General features: G+C 52.9%; 1 protein-coding gene across 6 annotated transcripts in view; it reads right to left on the minus strand.

Annotated features, from left to right (window-relative positions):
• LOC144172923 (lysine-specific demethylase 4B-like) overlaps positions 1 to 21710 on the minus strand; it is a 131803-nt gene that overhangs the window by 46566 nt on the left and 63527 nt on the right. For 4 of the 6 annotated variants that reach the window (XM_077701520.1, XM_077701517.1, XM_077701519.1 and 1 more), the window contains one exon: positions 17338 to 17479. In XM_077701520.1, the coding sequence (XP_077557646.1) occupies positions 17338 to 17479 (142 nt within the window). The remainder of the gene's footprint in view (positions 1 to 17337; positions 17480 to 21710) is intronic. The other 2 variants (XM_077701518.1, XM_077701522.1) reach the window with 1 other exon arrangement.

The raw sequence follows: 21710 nt of genomic DNA on the forward strand, positions 1-21710 counted from the left end.
GTACCACGGCTCTTACTGCACCGGACGTGGCAGTCATACAAAGAGCGCCACGAACACGGAAGTCGTAGCCGACCCGTGGACAACATGCTACATATAAGCAGGCTTGCCTTGGTAGCAGCGAGTTCTGGATGCGTAGCCCACCCCGAGAAGAGAAGAAATCGCTGCTTCGCAGAGTGTGATAACAAGACTACGTATTGCTTTCTTGTGGCAGCGCAGGTACCACAGTGTTGTTTTATTAGATGGTCCCATTTTTTTGAAAATTCGTAAAAATTCACGCACGGTTCGTAAAATCGTAAGACGCGTCAAAATTCGTACATTTTACGGAAAATTCGGAAGAGTTGGCTGGTATGGATTTGCTACAGGTGAAAAGGAAGCCGACTACGAGTAGCGCATCCTCTCAGGGCACAGGTCCTCGTCTCGTTCATTAACCCTAATCAGTCCGCACTCGTAACTATCGTTACAGTACATACAGCGGAATCTCAATGATACGAATTTCTGATAAGTCCTGGTGAAATTGCATAGTTGGCAATGGGAAAAATTTCGGCTCTTATGAGCGGACCTGCGCGGCCCCGCGGATAATACGAACGAGCCGGCGAGGCGCCCGACTGCCGAGCGAGTAAGTGACGGCGACGTATGGGTTCTCTCCCCCCGCTTGGTCGCTCTTTCGCCAGGACAGTTGGGCTGTTGTCTCCTGCTCGCAAAAAACTCCACAGGTGCGCCCCCGCAAAACACCTGCACGCTGCGCGGGGTGCGACCGGCTGCAGCAACAAGGCAGCGGCTGCGGTCGCCAAGTGGTGCGGCGTGCTCGAGCGACCGCTTCTAACCACTCCTTAAATTGCCGCTCAAAGTACACACAAAGTTTGTTGTGGGGTAAATGAGCTAATAATGCGGGCGAAAACGGTGCTACAAAACATCATCCGCGCTGCTAGTGAAAGTATCTAATGAAATATCTGCCGGGGAGCTAAGCCTAAACATCTCTGGCAGGGCCAGGCGGCTGTCTAGAGCGCTTCGAAACTGCCGCCCTGAGGCGCACCCTGTCAGGCTCCTCCCACTGCCACGCACGTCACGCATCATTTTCTGGCCAAGGCACAGGCGGCCGCAGGCGCTGAACTGCTGACGTGGGCATGAAAATATCGTGTGCGCAATGCAGACGTGCACGAATCGCGTGCAAAACGCTCCCGTAGTGAGCTTGGGCACCGGGAGTGAGGAGACGAAAGTCCAGAGAGGACTGCTCAGCGACATGGAGGTTAAAAGCAAAAAAACATCAGATTTCTCTTCGTAAAAGTAAGAAAATAAACGAAAACTTTTTTTTTGTGCTCAATTTTTTGGGACTGTGTTGGTTCGTACGAATTTGGGACAATACAAATATTTTTTGCAGTCCCACGAGATTCACATCATTGAGATTTTACTGTACCGTAAAATCCTGAGCAAGCGCCCCTACCCAGACAAGCACCCCCCCTCCATTCTCGAGTGATTTGAAATTTGCGCCAAATCCCGAGCAAGCGCCCCTGCCTTTTTTTAACCTTGTTCGGCGCTTCACCCATTTTCACAAAACCTCTTACCTAGTTGTTTAGTATTTTCTTTTCTTTTTTTGCTAAATATTTGGATGTTAAGGAGCACTGACACCAATTTTCGGCGTTAATATTATTGCACAGTTCGCTTCCTTCACTCAACAGAATACCCTGGCTGAAATATGAGCGGCCTGCGACGCGAAGAACATAGTTCAATTGGATCGCATTTATCGCACCGACGGAGCAGCGCGCGGAGCGGCACTCAGCAAATGGACATCAGCGTGTCATCACTCCAGGAGAGGAAAAAGAAGTGACGCGACAGCGCTCGCCAAAAACGTCACTTCACGCGCGCGGCCCCACGAGCGGCGAGCGGGCGCAACACCCTCTCAAGCGGGCGCCGGTGACGTCCGCACAATACGGTGAGGTCAAACCGGGAGGCTGTCATATGCGCCGTTCGGGATGAAAGCGCGGGAATTTGAAACAAACGATTTTCAGGCCGTTCAATGTAATTAACAATCGCGCGCTGAAGTATTTGAAGTGCTGTTTCAGGTTCGCCAGACCAGTAAGCATCGATAAAAGCAATAAAAGTGTAACATAAAATTTTCGTGTCAGTGCTCCTTTATATTATAGAATGATGCAATTTTTTGGAAAAATAAACTGTTTGGGCTTTTGTATGTCACGTGCAGTATCCCTTCCCCATGCGTAGCCAGCACACGGCCGAAGCCAAAGCTGGCCGAAACGTGAGCCAGCCGGAGCCAGCATAGCTGCTGTCAGTCGCCATTTGCCATTATCGAAAAACGTGTGGACCGTCCCACGTGTGCGGGACGTAAGCGAGAAGGATGCATTCGTACACAGTGAAAAAAAAAAGTTGAGATTGCAGAATGGCATCGACAAACCGGCAGAAACGTGCACGCGACTGCGCGGCATTTCGGGATAGACCGGAAGAGAGAGCGCGAATGGGACAAGAACTTTGAAACCCTGCTACAGTGCAGCTATGGAAAAGGAAAGGCACAACGCAAGCTAAGCAACGGTGCGCCTGTATTCAGTGAAGAACTAGACGACGCTCTTTTTGAATTTTTCGAGAGTGAGAGGAGCGCCGGTCGTGCCGTCAGCAACAGGCTATTGGCTGAAGAGGCCAGAAAAATTGCGGACAACCTGAAGCTCGGGAACTTCGCAGCATCGTCGCAATACATCAAGAGGTGGAAAGCGCAGTTTGGCATCACAATGCGCCAAGCGACAAATGACAGTCAAAAGACCCCTGATGATCTCGCCGAACCTGCAAGTGCTTTTCGATCAGCTGTCAACGCTCTGCGACTTCGCCACGACTTCACACCGGCCAACATTGCCAGCATGGATCAAACCATGGTCCGTATCGACAATCCTGCCTGCAGAACGAACAACGTGCCGGTGAAGCAACAGTGCGCATAGCGAACATTGGTTGTGCGAGACGCAGCTTTACAGTTGCTTTGCAAGCATGTGCGAATGGAGACAAGCTACCAGCGTTTGTGAGTTTAAAGGAACCGAGCGGCAAGATACCAGCGAAGGCATTCATGAAACTTCGCATTCCAGGTAAGTGTCAAACAAATTACGTGTTTGTTTATTATGGCTTTCAAATCAATACACTTGTTTACCACTAGCATTTTGCATTGTTCTTTTATCTGTAGGAAATGTTCACCTCACGGCATCAAGAAATGGCTGGATGACCTCGGAGAAATTCCAGCAGTGGCTGTCAAGGGTCTGGGGCCCGAATAGCGACGACGTGCGGCGACTTCTCGTAATTGATCAGGCACCCATCCACAAAACTCCGGCAGCGAAGGACGCGCTACAGGCATGCGACACAGACATCGTGTATGTGCCTGCCGGATGCACAGGCCTGCTGCAGCCCGCCGACGTCTACTGGAACCGGCCATTCAAGGCTCGGCTTCGCGCTTCGTGGGAAGCCTTCGTCAGGAAAGGCGAAAAAATGGCGAAGGGCCATCTCCGCAAGCCATCGCGGCAAGAAGTACTGTGTTTTGTTTCGGAGGCATGGGCAGCCGTTTCCGAAGAAACTGTTGCCTGGTCTTTTAAAGGGTGCAGTATTTCTAACGCCCTTGACGGGTCGGGGTGACGGCGACCTACATGACCGGCTTTCAACTGTTGGTGCTGTAGACCCAGAAGATCGCGGACCCCTCCAGGCCGAGTGCATGGAGATGATTTTTGCGACGGACTCGGATGAGTCATTTGATGGATTCGCGAGTGACGATGACTGAGAATACGGCACTTTGAACTCCCTTGACTGGTCAAAAGACTGCAAGCAAACTGTACGACCAGTCTCTTAATGTTGATTGGCAGTCGTTTGCTGAATTTGGGAGGGGTGAATAAAAACAGCATGCATGTAAATAAAGTTATTTCTTTTCTCAGCGAGTGTTTTGCGTCCATATTGAGTTCCGGTCCGCTACCGTAAAAACTTTCGCGGGATAGGTATTGGGGGAGGGGGGGGGGGGGGGGAAATGCTAGTTCGGGATAATACGCCGCCATTTTGAATTTCGGTCGACGACCGAGCAAGGGCCCCCCTCAAAAATACCACAGGCGGGCGCTTGCTCGGGATTTTACGGTATACACACACACTGGAATGCCGATAATACAACTTTCAAGGGACCGCGCAAAAGCGCCGTATGACTGGGGTGTAGGAGCAAATGACGGCCTAGTAGACGATCTTACGCGACAGGCAGGCTAAGAACTTGTTTAGAAACTACTGTTTATAGCACGTTTTCACGTAACTTGCGAACATTTAGGTACATTCAAGAAAAGCCATGCCTATTTTGTGCCCCCCCAACCTCCACAGCGTCTGCGCTGGCCCGCCAGCCATACGCCACCGGCCATGCGACCTCCATGCCATCCGGCACTAGCCCGCCAGCCCTGCACCTCGTGCGCGCAAAGAAAGCTGGGAAAGTTGATGCGGCCGAGCAAAGCGAGAGGGGAAAAGGCGACAGTGGGAAGCTGCCAAGGCGGGAAAGGGAGGAGCGGAGCGACAGCCCTGCTTTGACAGACACCGATACGCAGAGAGAGAGAGAAAGCGCCGTGAAAGGAAGAAACTTGGGCGAGGAAAGCAGCTGTTCAATCATCGCCCTGCGGTTGTGTTGTACGCTTCAACGTTCGTCGGCTCAATGGGAGCTTGAAATTCATGGTCCACCGGTCACCTGGACTTCGGCTTCTTGAGGTTGGCGCATTAGCACTCTGGCCGCCAAAGATTCGCTCCCACCCACTAGTGCCTGCCTGCTTGCTTGCATTTGTTCAGCCTGCCTGCGGTCCTCCGCACGTCAAGCAGCAGCGTCAAACGGGGGTTCAGAGTCAGGTGGCAAAGCAATGTGGGGAAAACACCGGTTCATTTCCGCCAGGGTCCGTCGTACGAAGCAGACCGCGTGTCGTATCATCGGGGCTGTATGTATTGTTTCTATGGGGAGTTTGCCAAAACTGCACTGATTCGCCATAAGAAGCGGGTCGCTGCAAGACTGGGGGACATACCACAGCGCTTCCAGTGTGTGTGTGTGCCCGTGTGTATACAGTGACAGCTCGTTAATTCGGGAAATCTGTCCCTCCAGCCTCCCTACAATTGCCATATGGGCCGCGCTTCTTTTTCCTAAACTGCTGCCTGGGTGCAGCCCTCGCACGAATCAGGCCCGCTGCCGTGACTGCAGCAACTCAAACGACACGACTTCATTCTGCTTTCTTCGCTCGCGGAAGAGCTCACCTCCCAGAGACGGCCATCTTCGTCTCGAGGCCTTTCACAGCAGTGGCAAATGACACTATGACACACTCAAGTCCACTCGCAGACTTGTTGCAGTGATGCCCTCTTGAGTCGGCCCGACGGGGTCGCCTCTTGATCACCTGCAGCCATCCATTCCAAGTAGCAGCGGCGGCAGCGTGCTCGTCCTTCCGCCGGGAATGACGGCTAAGTCTGCTCAGGTGGCTGCGAGCCGGTCTTTGACGCGGTCTGTCACATGACCTTGGAAGCTGTCGAGCACTAGGAGGGCTCTGGCCTTTTGGCCCAGGCAGTCTTCATCCAGTCAACAAGTTCGTCGGACATCCGTCCTTTCTCTTGCACGCGCACAACAATTCCCGGAGGGAACATCCCCTCCGGGGGTGCCTCCCTCTCGAACACAATGTACGGTGGCAGCTTCCTGCCCTCCGCCGTACTGTCGGTTTGCGCCAGTCGCACCACACGGGGGTTTGGTCCGCATGCCCCATTTGGGACCAATCGGAGCCGTGCGTTCACGAAGCGGTGAAACTCCAGGCTCTCGTACTTGTCTTTGTCTTTCTATCTATTAAGTCCGGGGTTCTCAAGCATGCTGGTCCCAGGGAACCCTGCTAAGTTCCGCTAAGTGCCAAGGAACCCCCCCTCACTCCCGCCAGTTTTCATTCCGTTCATGCTACATTAACGTGCAATAAATTCAAAAGTAAGCAAGGGTATCGCTTTTTTCCCCCGTCGACTTTACGCGAATGCGTACGCTAGCGGCACCTATCTCCAAACAGGAGAAATGCGCATGGGGGTAATATAAGGCCGAGATTCAAGTGCAATAGTTTAACTACGTGGCCCGTTTTCGGAGTCTGGCTGGCTACAAGCTGCTGGCGAGATTTATTGCGCAGCTCGCGCATTTCTGTTATGCGCCGAGATGTGCTTACCGACACTCGGGCGTGAGTAATGGAGGTTCCTTAGATCGATCGCACCTCAAGGTCACCATATAAGACTTTGCGACTGCGGAACCAGGGAAAATTTATCAGTGGCTCGCGGAACCCTGAGGAGGGGCCTGCGGAACCCCTAGGTTCCGTGGAACCCACTTTGAGAAACCATGTATTAACTGGTAGTGTTTTTCGGCTTACAGAGGATGCCCGCGAAATACAAAAAAAAAAAAAAAAAAACCACATGATGTGCCAGCTTCTGCATCTAGATGGCAGTGCTCCCAAAGATTTCGCGCACAAACTGCCATAGGTGCACTGGCGCCTAACACTTACATGACCACGCCTATTCCCATCAATAGTATGCTATCGATGAATACAAATTCAAATTTTGGCCTTCTCCGAGCGCATCTGTACCGCTAACGCCATTCAAATGGTAAAGGAGGAAGTATTTTATCAGTTTCGCTTTTGAGTTTCGTTTTTCCGCCGCATGGGGGATTTTTAAATGTCCTTCGCCGGCGGGGAGACAAGCTCACAGGGTTTCAGTTATGGCGTCACCGCCGCTCACGAATGCTTCGCGCAAACGGCGAATTTCGGCGGATTCCAATGTAACTGAGCTTGAATCTGTGCATGATGGTAGCAGCCCAGACACAGAAGACGACTTCGATTCGTCACGCTTTCCTACGGTCAGCGAAAGTGCGTCAAGTCACCCCGGACCATCAGCAGGTGTGCGCCCTTGAGTTTCGCTTTCTTCTCCAGTCGCTCTATCGCGGGCGCACGCTGTTGTAAACAGAGCCCGCCCTGTTCTAATGGCCACAGCTCTTATCTGCAGCATGTCGACGACGTTCAGGCGAGACCGTTTGGCGCCGGCTGCACAGAGAGCCGAGCTATCCCCATGAAGACGGTCCGTTGTTGACCTCGGCGGAGCGCTCCGAAGCAGCGTGCGGCTGTTTGTTGATATTTTTCTATGTAAATAACTTTTGTACTTACACCGCTCATTTTTTCCAGTATTATTCTATAAGCGTTTTATGGTCAAAGTGTATATTTCAAATTGTTTTTATGTCTACCATGTGCGTAGCGCTGAGGTTATCATTTTTTTGTTTATTACTTTTTTTTCACAACTTTTTTGATAAAATTTCTGATGTGCCTCTTGCCTGAAAGCATTACTGTTGGAAAGCCCCATTCTTCCTCTATAATATCATAACCTACACTTTAGCATCCATCATTTTCTGTGCAAGGAAAAAAATATTTCCTGGACTACATAATAACAACGGGTAGGCACTAGTGTTTACATAATTGTATGTATGTAAATACCTTTTGTACTTAACGAGCTCATTTTTTGCAGTATATTGCTTTATAAGGCACCTATGTTCAAATTGAATATTTCAGAAAAATCATGTGTACCCTGTGCAATGTGCCATTGATGTTTTCATCAGTTTGTTTTTTGTTTGTACCTTTTTTCGGTTTTATTAATTTTTTTATAAAATTTGTATTAAATCTGTTTGAAATTATACTGTTAAAAAGCCCTATTCTTTCTCTATCATTTCGTATCTTACACTTCAGCATCACTCGATGTCTGTGGCAAGAAAAAAATATTTCCTGGAAGACCCAAAAAACAAGTGATTTTTCCGCGGTCACGAAAGTGTTAAAGGGACCCAGAACAGCCTTTTGTAAAAGTTACAAAATGCCTGTATTGTCGCGTAGCACAAATATAGCGATGCAATGCCGTTGGAATTATTGATCTACATTCAGCATTAGCTGCGCCAGAAGCAATTTGTAGCGGCCACTTCGTCATCAACAGCAAGCGCCCACCATCATCATCATCGGCCGCTGCCTCCATCGTCAGCAGCGCGTGGTCTCGACACACGGCGAGCCACGCGCCACGGAACATCATGGTTTCGGCACTGCTCGGCCGCACTCCACGGGCGCTCTCCGATCCTCGGGCCCATGTTGTCGTCCTCACGCAACTCTAAATAAATGTAGGCCCTGCCGCACCGCCTCATCGGCCGCCTACATAATTGGTGACCCGGACGTCGGCAGCATGGAGCCCCATGCCGCTTGTCCGCTGCCGCCCTACCCGGCCTTCGAGCGACGCTACCCACGAGCCTGGTTCCCCAAAATGGAAGCGCACTTCTTCGTCCGCCGCATCGACTCACGGACCGAGCGCTACCGCATCACCGCCGCCCTGCTTCCGGCCGACCTACGCTGTGAGCCGCTAAAACACGGTGAGCGGCCCTACGACACCCTACAGGCCTACGTGATGGCGCGCCTCGGCTCGAGTCTTTCCCGCCACAGGGACGCTGAATCGCCCCCTTCCACGGTTACCTCGCGCGACGGACCGCACGATGGAATGGGAACCGTGCTGACCAGCTTGCAACCTCCCTCGCCCCCTGAAGACGACTCTCCGACCCAAAAGCGAAGAGACGTTCTACCACCACCCGGCTTCACTGAACGTCATTCTACGGGCCACACCACGCCAGATGCGCCCAGCCACTCGACTCCACCTGGTGACACCACTCCACTCAATTCAGCGGCATTGCCACCCCGCCCTCCGTTCTACCCCAAGAACTTCGAAGTATGGCTCTGTCAGGTGGAGTGCTTTTATGACTTGTACAGCGTCACAGCGCAGCAGGACCGTTACTCACTGATGTACGAGCTCCTACCATCCAGCTTGACTTCCACATTACCGGAGCCTGGAGCCCAGCCCTACGACGAGCTCAGGACCATCCTCCTCGCGCGCTATGGTCGCTATCTAAAACCACCCGCACCAGACGCAGAGCCTCCTACCACCCCTGTCGAAGTTGTTCTGCCTCGCTTTATCATACCGGCATCGACGATGCTGGCCCATGACGACACCACGGCCACTGCGACCACGCTCTATTACGTTGACGGCAGCTCAGAGGCGACGACAATGAACTGCACCTCACACTCTAGCAGTCCGTTGCCCAATGTATCTGCGCTGCCTCCCCGAAGCACTTGAGCCCCGGGCTGGCCTCTGAAGAAACCTCATTTGCCACCTTTCATAGCGGTCGACCAGGTTGGGAAGGATGGAACGCTCACGGAGCACTCACCGGAGCCCTTGCATGGGGTGGAAGAAGGGGAGGAGGAGGGCTGCAGCTGGTTGGCGTCCGTGACGTCATCGGCTGTGGGTATTGTCGTCGTAGATGTGGCTGCTGCGCTGGCGGTGGAGTCAGCGATGGCGACACTCGTTGCAGGAAACGACGCCGATGGAGCAGAAGGTACGATGTGCGGCGGCGAAGCGTGCACGGACCGCGTGAGTACCTTATCTGCTGCAGACCGAAAGCAGTCGTCCCCCAAGCCGTAGTGTGCGAGCACGGCAGCGCGAAGGTCATCGTAGGGTGTTTCACTGGGCGGTGGTAGGGCGAGGACGCAGCGGAGCTCGAGGGGAAGCGTCCCCCAGAGGATGGAGTGCTTGAGCGGCTGAATGGTGACGTAGTTCAGCGAGAAGGTGGCCTCAACCTTGAAAAACCATCCTCTGAGGTGGCGTGCGTCGAACACCGGTATCGGCGGGTCCCGCAACGTCTCCATGTCGGTGTGCCGCTGGTCGGGTATCAGGCGCGGAACCTCCGGGTCACCACTTGTAGGAAGCAGAGCCGTGGACTCGGTGAGGCGATGTGGCTCGCCTACATTTATTGGGGTGCGCAAGGCCCGGCCGGAACTGTAGTGGGAGCGGCGATGGCAAGTGACCGCCCAGGCGCTCGGTCGAATTCGATCTCCTCTCGCGGCGCGTGGCACTGCTGATGCAGCCCGGCAAGCACCGCCGCTGATGATGATTGCGGGATGCAGGGGTGATGATGATAGTGGCGCTGTTAGCGGGTGAAGCTGCCGCCACCACAAATTAAATGCACCTCTCCACCCTTGACGATCGATTCCTCCTCCCTCTCTGCTCCTTTCAAAGCAGCTGGAAACACTGGGAATAGCCATGTGACATTGCGACGCTCGACTTCCGTTCTGCGTTAGCTGCATTACCGCGCCTAGGTACGCGTCAATCGCTGCATACCCGCCTATGCCTTTGCACAGTCTGCAATCGTCCGTATCTTTCACCTGATGGATCCGGACCTCAAACATCGTCTCCTCGCAATGAGCGCGTATATGGGCTTCGACCCGTATACGCCTCGAGCTTCGCGATCGCTGCGCCGCCTGCGGCCGCTTCTCCGCAGCATTTGTGGGATTAGCCCTGCGTGGCTGATAGGTGGTCATGCAGTGCCACGGTTCTCTTTCGCTTCTCTTTGCCTTTCCATGCACTGAACAACTTGCTAGGGTGACGTCTGCAAGCAAAGCGCACTTTTAGGGCACTTAAAAAGAACAGCTGCGTCTTGGTAGAGCACTCGAACACCAACAAGAGCTACCCGAGGAGGCGGTTCTGCGCACTTCATGGCCGCTCTTGCGGGCGCCGGCGACGGCAGCAGCATACCACCAGTGTCACCTTCGAACCCGCCAGCACAAGTGAATTCTATTTATTGTCGCCTCGTTTAGACTCGTTTACACCAAAGAGATTAGTTTGTTTTGCAGTGCAGACAGCAAATGCGGTTTTGCTTTGAATTGTACGTCGTAGAAAAATATGTTTCGAGCATGTGATAACCCAACAGCTGACAATAACTTGTGTCTTTTATGGGAATGTAAGCCACGTGAAAATGTTAAGCACACTCAAAGGCTGTGCGTTGTCAAATATGTGCCCACTCACGTTTTATAGCAAGAACCATGGTGTAAGTTAATGAAACCATGGAAAAATGAATGGTCTGCAAGTCAGGAATAAATAGAATAGTCTTACGGGAATGGGAAAAAACCCAGTGCAGCTTCAGAAATGCTAAAGACATTTCTTTAATTAAGCAAGGTAGTGTTCACCAGACCAAGATATGCGAAATGCACTGATATTTCGCAAGGCATGGGAGGGGGGGAGAGAGGAGGGTGACGCTCATTAATCGTTTACAAATGCGGAGCGAAATAAACCAATGAACGTTTTAGCAGAGTCCTTTTCTGGTCATAAAACTTCGCCGTCACGCTATGGGAGAGCTTTGTATGCTGCCCAGGGAGGCCGCGCCATGGCGCTGGTGTTGATCGGAGGGCAGCTGGGGGCGTGGTCAGAGCGCGTTTGGCAGGGAACGGACCACGGAGTAAGATAAAATAGACGCTCGCCGCCTTATCAGCAGAGCGCTGTCGCTTCACGGGTCGTGGGCTGCTCAAATGGACTTATCATTTTGCGAGAGGTGAAAAAATTTCGTGCGAACGGGCATGCTGCTGCAGCGGTCTGGCTACAGAGCAGCGGCGCCCGTTCGATGCCCTCTGATCTGTGGTGGTGCCCCTCGCGGTCGCCTTTGTCCCCGTACGAAACTTGGCCGGGAGTTTCATGACCAGAGAAGCATAGAAGGACTCTGGTTTTAGTAATCACACACACACACAGTGGCGGTCCCAAGGGCTTGTGGGGCGAAGGGGGCGATCCCCCCCCCCCCCCCCCCCACCCAAGAGGTCCTCAGCTTGTTATCTTTTTTTTGTTTTAAGGGGGGACGTGGCTTTCAAAATCAACTTTCTTATTTCTTTGTGGATTTTGATGAAAATTGGCACAGCAACTGGAAATGCTTCCGTGATAACACCATAAAAATTTCAAACTAATATTTTGAAAACTTTTTTATGTATTAAATTTTCTTTCTGTTCCGCTTGTACCGAGCTTGAGCGGCTTATAAAACATGATAGAAAACTTGTTCGAAGTGCTTTGCATTCCCAAATGAATGGACGAGGTCGTGACAGTTTTAGAATTTTTTTTTACAACACAATGTTTTTTAGTTTTCATTTTTTTAGAGGTTAATGTGCAATAGGCATGTTGACTGTGAACGATTATTTGAATAAAAAAATCACAAAAAACAAATCTGGAAAACCAAGAGTGTCACGACCTGAACTGTTCATCAAGGAATGTAATGCAAGAAACGGAATCAAAATAGACCCAGCGGTCACAAAGAAATCCCTGGTACAAGCGACACAGGTGGCAAAAAAAGCTGTTTTGAGAAAACGGCTTCCGAAGTTGCAACATAGGTTTCACTTATCAAAAGCCGTCACGGTTGTAGCCTTTCATGTCCTTTTGAACATGGGGCTTCTGGAATGCCTTGCCTTGAAATTGGAGTGCCTTTTACAGCCTTTCTCTTTACAGAAAACATCATTTTCAGCTCCTCTGTGAAGAGTACATACCCCATGGTGCACTTTGCAGACCAAACGAAGGGGGAGATGGGTTTCAATGGGCTTTCAATGCAAAGTAGGTTAGCTGGTTGGCTGTATCGCACTGAACAGCCTCCTTTTGCAGTGTTGTCACCATGGCAACAAGTTAAGCATTTTTTTTACTTAAATTTGAACATTTTTGACTTTTTTTTTGTTTTATCATCTTGCCTGGCACAGCAACTTAGTACTCATACGTGCAGGTGTTCATTGCCAAAAGTTTGCATACCACAAGGATGAAAATGAGCTACTTTGAAGCTTGGTAGAGTATTCTGCATGACTCCCAACTTCAATGCAAGAGCATATTTTTTTACTACTTTTGACATTCAAGGCATCCAATATTTCTCGCAGCAAAGCCAGTATGCCCTAAGCAATGGTATCAATAATTTCACTAAAAAATCACTGTTAAATGCTGTGACAGTAACGTACATTTTTAATGCAGAGAACATACTTTTATTCCTATATTACTAACTCAAACCTGTTTGCATGAAAATTATAAGTGCACGGGAAACGTTGCGCAAGAAAGGCGATACGACTCGCGCGCATCGCAGCGCACGCTTACCGCGACATATCGAACTTTGATTATACCTGATATGGCTGGTCAGGTCGCTTTTAAGATTAAATCTAACGTCGCAGGCATTAATTACAACTACTGGCGTTCAATCGTAACCGGTTGCCCAGTCATGTGCTGCTCCAATGCGCGTCGGCTATGCCGTGCGCTCCGCAGCGTTTGACGCGTCGACCGTTTCTTTCTCAAGGCTAGCGAGCCCACAGTCAAAACACAGCAATAACTAAGCGTCTAAACATCGCGAACCCGACTAAAAGTTCACTTCACGAACCGCTATCGCAAGCGCGCACACCGCGTCACCCTCCGGGGTCTGGCGACGGTAGAGTCACGCGCACCACGAAGCGTTCGATGACCTCCTCCTTTCGAGCCACACAACTTCCCGTAATCTGGCTCGTTATCTCTGGCATTCCCACCGCGATAACGTCCGTGTTGAATACCATAGATTGAACAGAAACTCGGCCGAGCGAAGCGGCGAAAATGAACTCAAACCGCTCGCTACGCAGCACAGGCGGCCGCCATCTTGCGTTGCGCCCGTGACATCCAATCAGGAGGGTCGTCTTTCCGCGCCCCGACCGGAGGACGAATAACACTTCAGCATCTATTTCTAGCTTCGTTTGTGCGTCGTTTCTTTTCTGCCGTTTGTGCGTTTGTGAATGAACGAAGATAAAAGAGACGAGCGGAACCGGAAAGACGATCGCTTGGCCGATCTACCGTATTTACACGATTGTTGGTCGACCCGAATGTAGGTCGACCCCCCCACATCGCAAGTCGAAAAAAAAAAAAAAAGCAGAACACACGAGCACATTCCACAACCACAATATATTGATCACTTGAACTACAGCTCGTCCTCGCTAGTGTCCTCGTCGTCACTAGTGCTGCTGCTGCCGTCACTGCTGCTGCGGTCCCACAGCACGTCGTCGTCCAGTGTTAGCCCGCACTTCGCAAACGACCGCATCACAACATCGCGCGGAATGGCCGACCACGCGGAAAGCACCCACCCGCACACAGTAGCCAGCGAGGCCCTCTTCACACGCCCGGCTGGAGTGAGTTCACGATTGTCCGCCGACAGCCACTCGTTGTACTCGCGGCGCAAAAGGTCCTTGAAAGGCTTGTTTACGCCCACGTCAAGCGGCTGAAGTTGCCCCGTCAGACCACCGGGGATCACCAACATGTCGGTCTCCTCTTTGCGGAGCTCCGCTTTCACCTTCTCGGTGAGGTGGCCGCGGAAGGAGTCCAACACGAGCAGGTTGGGGAGACCCTTCCTGAGGGAAGCGCCCGGCCTCATGAGCCACACAAGGCGGTACCACTCGACCACCATGTCCTCCGTCATGTAGCCCTTCTCATTTGCTCGCACAACGACGCCTCCGGGGAACACTTCTTTCGGTATCGTTTTCCTCTTGAAGACGACATACGGGCGGAGCTTGGTACCGTCCGCCAAGCACGAAAGCATGACAGTGAACCGCAGTTTCTCGTTCCCTGTCGTGAGAAGGTTCACCTCGCGAGCTCCCTTCGCGCTCATGGTTGTGTTGCTCGCCATATCAAAGTACACAGGGGTTTGATCGGCATTACCGATCTGGCCGAGCAAGTACTGCCGAGAGTCGCGGAGCTTCAAAAAATATCTGTGAAAAGCAAGCACTTTTTCCTCGTAAGCGGACGGCAACTTCTGGCACACGCTTGTACGATGGCGCAGAGAGAAGCCGGCCCGCTTCATGAACTTCGACGCCCACGACCTGCTGGCTTTGAAGCGCGACCTCGGTATCCCCGCTTCCAAAGCGAAGAGACGGGCTTTCTCTGTGACCATTTCACAAGTCACCAGCAGCGACCGATCGCGCAGTTCGGTTACATACGCAGCAAGCTTTGCTTCCAGCTCGGGAAAGCGTCCAGATTTCGGCCCGCGAAATCCTCGGCGTTTGGCATCACACGCGAATATTTCGTCGCGCTGCTTTCGCCACTGCCGCACCACCCGCTCGCTCACACCGAACTTGCGTCCCGCCGCGCAGTTGTTGCTTTCTTCAGCATGCACAATAGCGGCCCTCTTAAATGCCGCTGTGAAGGAGCGCCGAAAGATTTTCGGTCCGGGTGAAGTCATGGCAACGAAGAAATGTCGGACGCCGAAAGAAAAACGTGCCGAAGGCTCACAAAGAACAAGGAGAAGAGCTCTTCCGTCAATTACTGGTACCCCCCGTACAAGCCGCCAAGGAAGAGCGCTCACCACTGTCACGTGATATGACGTGCCGCGACGCATCCGTGACGTCTACAGCTGCGCGGACGCCGCTGTGAGAGCTGCCGGCCGGCACTCGCCGAGTGCCGCACGCCGTATCAGCGCCGGCATGTTTACAGGAGGCTCCTCGGAGAGTTGCGCGCGCCGTTGCCGTTGGAATCTGTCGTGGTTTCGGGCCTCTCTGAGGCGCTCACGCGAGCAGCGTCGTGTTCGACACTACGCTTCGCCGCGACGCTGCTCGTGAGAGCGCTCCGAAACGGCCAACGGAAGATGCCACGTGTGTTACCGTGAGCCCAGTAAGAGCAGAAAAAAAAAAGTATTGCGAGCGAGCGTTAGGAATAACTGCAATACGTAGAGTCGAAAAGCAAACGCACAGTTGCAACTACGCCGTTGCGTCCCCGATTTCTTGTTTGGCTTGCCATCACCAGCGGCACAAGTTTCAGTTTCGATTGTAGGTCGACCCCCCAACTTCAGATTTTCAAATTTGAAAAAATGGGTCGACCTACAATCGTGTAAATACGGTAACCATATCAAAATGGCCGCGCCCGGTGGCACCGTTGCGGAGATTGAGCGCTCCGAAAATTGCCGTTTTTTCGCCCTTTTGCGCTGATAGTTTGTCACCGCGCCTGACAAAAGTATTTTTTTATGCCACTTTGCGACGCTTTTCAGCGTAAAAACTTTGCAGACGCATAGAATAGGAAACATAGAAGCCGAATATGTGGGTTTCAAAAAAACGATGTTTTGGTCATTTTTCCGAAGTTGAAAGCCGCGTCCCCCCTTAAGCATACCACTTGTGCGAGGTCACAAACGTGTTGCGACCGTCAGAGCCAGCCGTTGTGCCGCCTAAGGGGGCCGAAAACCACTGTGCCGCTAAGTGATTTGTGCGCTGGTTACTCCGCATACGCGCACACGCCGGCATGGTTATCACCTCCTTCGCAGAACTGGTGCAAGGAGGGGAGCGATTCTTTCCAACTTCAGCCGGCCTCGGCCACCCTTCTCTTTTTCTCACGGCTGACGCAGTGCGGTTTTTCGACCACGCCACGCAGCCGCACACTCTGCCTGGCGCGAGGGCCAGGTGTGCGCGACTGTCTCACCCCCGTCGCAGGGCCCCCCCCTTTGGAGAAGCCTGCCCTGGCTAGGCGATGTTTGCGGCTGGCCCGCATTTGCACCTGTCGCCACCTGCACAGCTCGGCTGCTGTGCCCCCTGCTCAGCCACGACGTCAGTGGGGCCTTCTGCTTCCATGCCTCGGCAGCCCCTGCTGGGACTGCGGGAGCAGCGCTTTTCTGCAAACCGGCTGCACAGCCCTCGAAGCACGCACGCTCCCCTCCCAGGGGTTCCTTTTCTCTTGCCCAGGGCCCCTTGGGGACGACCACGCACGGTTCACGAGGCCCCAATCGTCACAAAAAACCTCCCTCCCCGCCGCGAGTCCAAGTAGTCGCGAGACCGATCCCGTCTCGCACTCGTCACACTTTGCTGACAAACGCACACCATTCAGCATCCTCTCATTTACGATAAAGAATGTGGAGTCCATACCGCCGTTGTTTTCGTCACAGCCTCCGTTCAGAAGCTCCCACTTGCACTTTGATGCGGAATTTGATGCGACTGCAGCCAAAACATCGTGCCTTGTTTGCACCCGCTGCACGATTTCTTCGCTGCTTGGAATCTGTGCCGAAACTCATGATGGAACGTTCGATGCACAAATGCCCGGAGTTGCAACAGCTGCTGCTTTGCACATTGTCTCAAGTGCGTATTTAATGCGGTCGTGAAATTGGCTCAAAATTCTTTCGTTTCCTAACGAAATTTGTTCGCTAATCCCACAATGGGCAAATTTTGCCTCATCAAAACGAGGTGGGGACTTTCCTACGGGGGCTTTCGAGGAGAATTACAATATGCTCGATTACAGTTACTTATAGCCCGTCTCGTTATAATGAGGTTTCACTGCATACACACAGACACACCAAAGGTGCCGCCCTTACTGCTAGCGCTGCCCGAAGGTGCTTTACCGCACCAAATGAGGCAAGACTGCCACTTCTGTGGTACTCCAGCCGAGAGGAAGAAAAACTGCTGTGATGCGAAAGTGGGCAGCCAGCCCGCAAGCACGCCAGGCGACAGCCGTGCTGCCCCCCCAAGGGCAGTGCTGCCCGCGGAAGCTCACCTGGCTCCTCGTCCTCCGCACTGCTGCTGCTGTCCTCCCCCCCGGGGGCCGCCGGGTGCAGGGGCTGCCGCCGGATGGCCAGGCCCAGGCACAGCTGGTGCGGCATGCCCGGCGTGCGCGTCACCTCCTCCTCCGCCTGCGGCTGCCCCCCCACAACACGCACGGATCAGAGCCACTGGCGGCGTAGTAGCAGACCAGCCCGCAGGCTAGCTCCCCACGGCCACCCAATCAACTGGCAAACCACTGATCGAACGGCACGCCTCCTCCCCCACGTGCTTCACAACGATGCCACGACGCAAACGGGGCTGGAGTCGCGATAAGCGGTAAGCACGCGAGGCAGTGCAGAGGCAACCAAGCACAACGCTACCACGCACCAGGCGGTCCGATCCGGGTCAAATCAGTTGCGCTTTCCACACTCCCACGCCCTTTGCGGCACCACTAAGCAAGAGCTTCCCTCGTGGGACCCGCGGATGAGCAAGAAACACGCCTCGTCCTGTTGCGGCCGCACAAATGCTGGCATCGAACCAACCGCTCGGGCGCAGCACCAGCCAGTGGTGGCCACGCAGGACGTTCAGGATAAGTGGCCTCAGCCAAAAAACGTGGTCCACGTTGTTCTAACGCAGCAAAAGCACACACGGGGCCATAACAAAAGAGGCTACGCACACAGTGCTGTACACACACTCATCAGCCCACCGGTATTGCACTGAAACCAAAACAAGCTTGCTGGCATTTCGGATCTATCAGCTGCTTTCCCCTCATACTGTTGCTAACTTTCTCTTAGTTCTTCAATGTTCAAACATGACACTACAACAACTTCCAGCCTATAAACTAGTGAAAGCGTAATGTTAAAATATTTGTCACACAATTTCAACCACTTCCAGCGTTAAAAGTTACACAGTATAGACAGCAGCAGTGACACCTGTATTCACTATTTTCTGCCTCATTTTTAAAAATGCCACACGTCTTCTTGGTGAGATAATCTATCGATCTAAACCAACTTACATTTTGCCTTCGGTGTATTTTTAAGGGGGGACGTGGCTTTGAAGGCCACATATTCGGCTTCAATGTTTTCTATCCTATGCATTTGCAAACTTTTCCAACCAAAACCCGTCGGTGCACAAAAATACCTTTGCCACCGTGGTGACAAAATATCAAAGCAAAAGGGTGAAAAAGAAGAAAAAAAAGCAATTTTCGGATCTCCGCAACAATGCCAATGGGCACGGCCAAGTATTTGGGCATCTCTGGATCAGCCAAGCAATCCTCTCCCCGGTCATCTCATTCACAGATGCACAAAGGGCAGGAAAAAATCATGCACCCTCCAGCAGACAATGGCGACAGTTGAGCACTGTGGGAATCCCCTGCATCTCCAGGGCCACCGCGGAGGCGAGAGGAGGAGGCCTCTCTCTTCCCCGCTGCGGGAGGATGCCCGCAACAACGGGGCCGCCACCGACCCTCTCACGTGGCCGGCTTGTCCGGAGCTCCAACGGGCTGGCCTGGGGATGGACAACAAAGGAAGGCTCCCTTGGGTGCCAGCCAGCATCGGGCGCGGACGTAGGTAGGTACGTGTTGCTCCTCTGGGCCGTCCTTCGTCCGCCCTCGCGCCTGTTTCTCCCGCCCTGACCAGGCCGGTCTTGGCGGTGGAAGAGCGACGTGCCCGACGTTCCCAACTGCGGTTGCAATAGACGTCGGTGTTGGCGATTTCGCTGCCTTGCGTGTTCCTTGCTGTTCGCTGCCACTACGCCAGCTGGTGGTCCACGGCGGGGTTCACTAAAGCAAGCCTTGGGGCCGAGCCTCGAATGCGAGCTAGGTCACCCTAAGCAGCCTGGTCCCCACAACGCGAAGCTTTTTCGTGACGGATTCTTCGGTTGCTATCCAAGTTTTCAAAACCGCTTCGACCATGCTGAAATGTAGCAATTGAATAGATGCCGGCTTCATAGCGCGAGGGACCCAGGCTCGATTACAGCCACTTGAAACAATCTTTTCATCACTTCTGCGGTTTCCCATCACGGACGCCATCAGTGAGAAAACTACAGCCTCGCTTTAAAAGAAAGATGCACAAACGAAGCCAGAAATAGGTGCGGCCCTCCTGACTGGGCGCCGCAGCGGCAACGCAAGATGGCGGCTGCCTGAACTGCATAGTGCGCGTTTTGGAGTTCACTGTTGCTGCTTCGCTCGGCTCCACACAAGCGCACATGCGACGCTTCGCTGACCGGTACACTAGTAGAAAACTCTAAGGCCAACTGAAGGAAGGCGAAGACTCAGCAAAGTTAACATAGGTACCGGGGAATTAAAATACACCGAAACTTTCACCATATAGGGGAAAACGAGGGGGTTGAAGCACTTTTTGTGCTGGGTGAAACAGAAGAGCGGCCAGCAGCACGACCACACATCTGCGATTGCTTTTCTGCCCAAGGAATGCAGTCGCTAGAGACGAGATATTTGTGGGAATTTGGGGGATGCTTGCTGCACGAGCGTTATTTAAGAAGCAGTCACCTACGCAGCTTGGAATGCCAAAACCTACATTGTATACCTTGTACTTCCAACACTGTCAGCGCTGGTTCGTGGCCGAGTGGTCCGGAGCTTTAGGCCCGTTGTTTTGCAATTCACAAGTTCGAATCCCCGACAGCGCTTTTTTGAAGTTGTCTTATTTGTTTCTGGGCAGTGTTTCGTATACTTCCCCATTTCTAACCATTTTTGCCCTGTAACGTTCACTGCTCCATGAGCGGGTTCGCAGAACGTGTGCAGACTGGCACTGATGAGCCGGCAAGTTGCCGTGCTGTTGCCAAAAGCACCGACTGCTTGCGGGCACAGCCCCGAATCGGCCAACCATTGGCCTGGTGCGAACACGCCGCCTACGGTACAGGCACGAGCCAGGCAAGCTCCAAAGGTGTGGGAAAGCGCATGGCATTTGAGGGTCTGCGGTGGCGCGGAGGGCGTTCATCCACTGCATCCACGATTTCAAGCCGTCCTGGTAGGCTTATACGACGCATTTTACAGCCGTCCACATGGCAGAAGTGCGGCTTGCCGACCCCTCAGATATCGAGAATGCCCACCCAGCAATAACGTCAGATGCCAAGCATGTTGTTTCACAGAACCGAAACCGGAAGTGGTTTGAATCCCAATCCTGGTTCTCATCCAATCACATTGCCTCTGGAATGGGCATCACTGCTGCTTTAGTTGGAGCGGCTGCCGCAGACCGCGCATGGTGGTTTTTCTTCTTTCAGGCGTAATGAAATTAATACCGCCTTATCGCCCAGAAAAACAAGCTCATGTCCCTGCAGGATATGAGGTTGTCCCTCCCCGATAACAAGATGAGACGGCCGTCTCAATTCACACCCACCGAGTCGGTCGGGCCCGCATTTGCAACGACTATGGCCCATCACATCGGTGGTTGGGGTCGTCCACTTGTGAGAACCGTGTGCATAACACACGCACTGAGGCCTGGCTGGGTAATGCGAGCGTGCCAATTGTGTATGGTGGACAGGAAAGCACGTTTCCCCCAGATGCCCCGCGTCATCCTTGTGTCTGCTGCATGTCCGATTTTGTTTGCTTAGCCATAACAGGTTTAACCCTTTCACTGTCGGGTGTTTCAGGCCATGACGCACCCCCAGTGTCGGCCTGGTTTCCGGAGTAGCAGGGAAGGAGCACAGTGACTCATTTGACCTTGCTAGCGTCCAGAACGTGGGACGCGTCCAAAGGAGAGAGCGTGGGTGAGAAATCGCCCTTCTTCCAGATATTTTCGGTCTGCCGTGCTTCCGAAGGGCTCCTCAACGATGTATCAACACCAACTAGCCCAACTGTCGATTTTAGTGAACGACGACCCCACTGCTTCAACATCAGAATGTGGAACTCTGTAGAACTCCCACCCCTTCCTCGGATGAGAAATTCTGAATGCGAAACTGAGCTCGGCTCGCATTCGCATCGGAATCCGAAGAAGCAGCGCTCCTGTCTGCAGTCGAAGGCCAACCGAAAGTAACCGCACACAAGGAGGGAGCTCTCCCAGCAGCCCGCACAATGCACAGAAATGGCGCATTGCAAGACCGTGATGGCAGGCGGAGATAAAAAGGGGATACAGCATGGATTCAACAACCTCATTTGCTGCTGGCAACACCAACTGAGGGCACGGCGAGTGGGTGAAAGCTGCAATTGAGTCATGTTTCGGTCTACTGGAGGGGCAATGGCACTAACCTGGTACACCGTACTTGACGTGGAAACACAATGGGGAGAAAAAAAAAAAAAAAAAGCGACCCAGAAACCCCTTGTGGATGGCACAACGCAGAGTACAGAGTACAGAGTACCCGACTGAGTACAGCGCGGGGAGCGACCGTGCCCCCCGGCAACAAAGGGTGGGCGCCATGGTTGCTCCGCACTCT

The sequence above is a fragment of the Haemaphysalis longicornis genome, unplaced genomic scaffold (genome assembly GCF_048455015.1).
Source record: "Haemaphysalis longicornis isolate Haplotype H1 unplaced genomic scaffold, Haemaphysalis longicornis Haplotype H1 scaffold_27, whole genome shotgun sequence".
NCBI lineage: Eukaryota > Metazoa > Arthropoda > Arachnida > Ixodida > Ixodidae > Haemaphysalis > Haemaphysalis longicornis.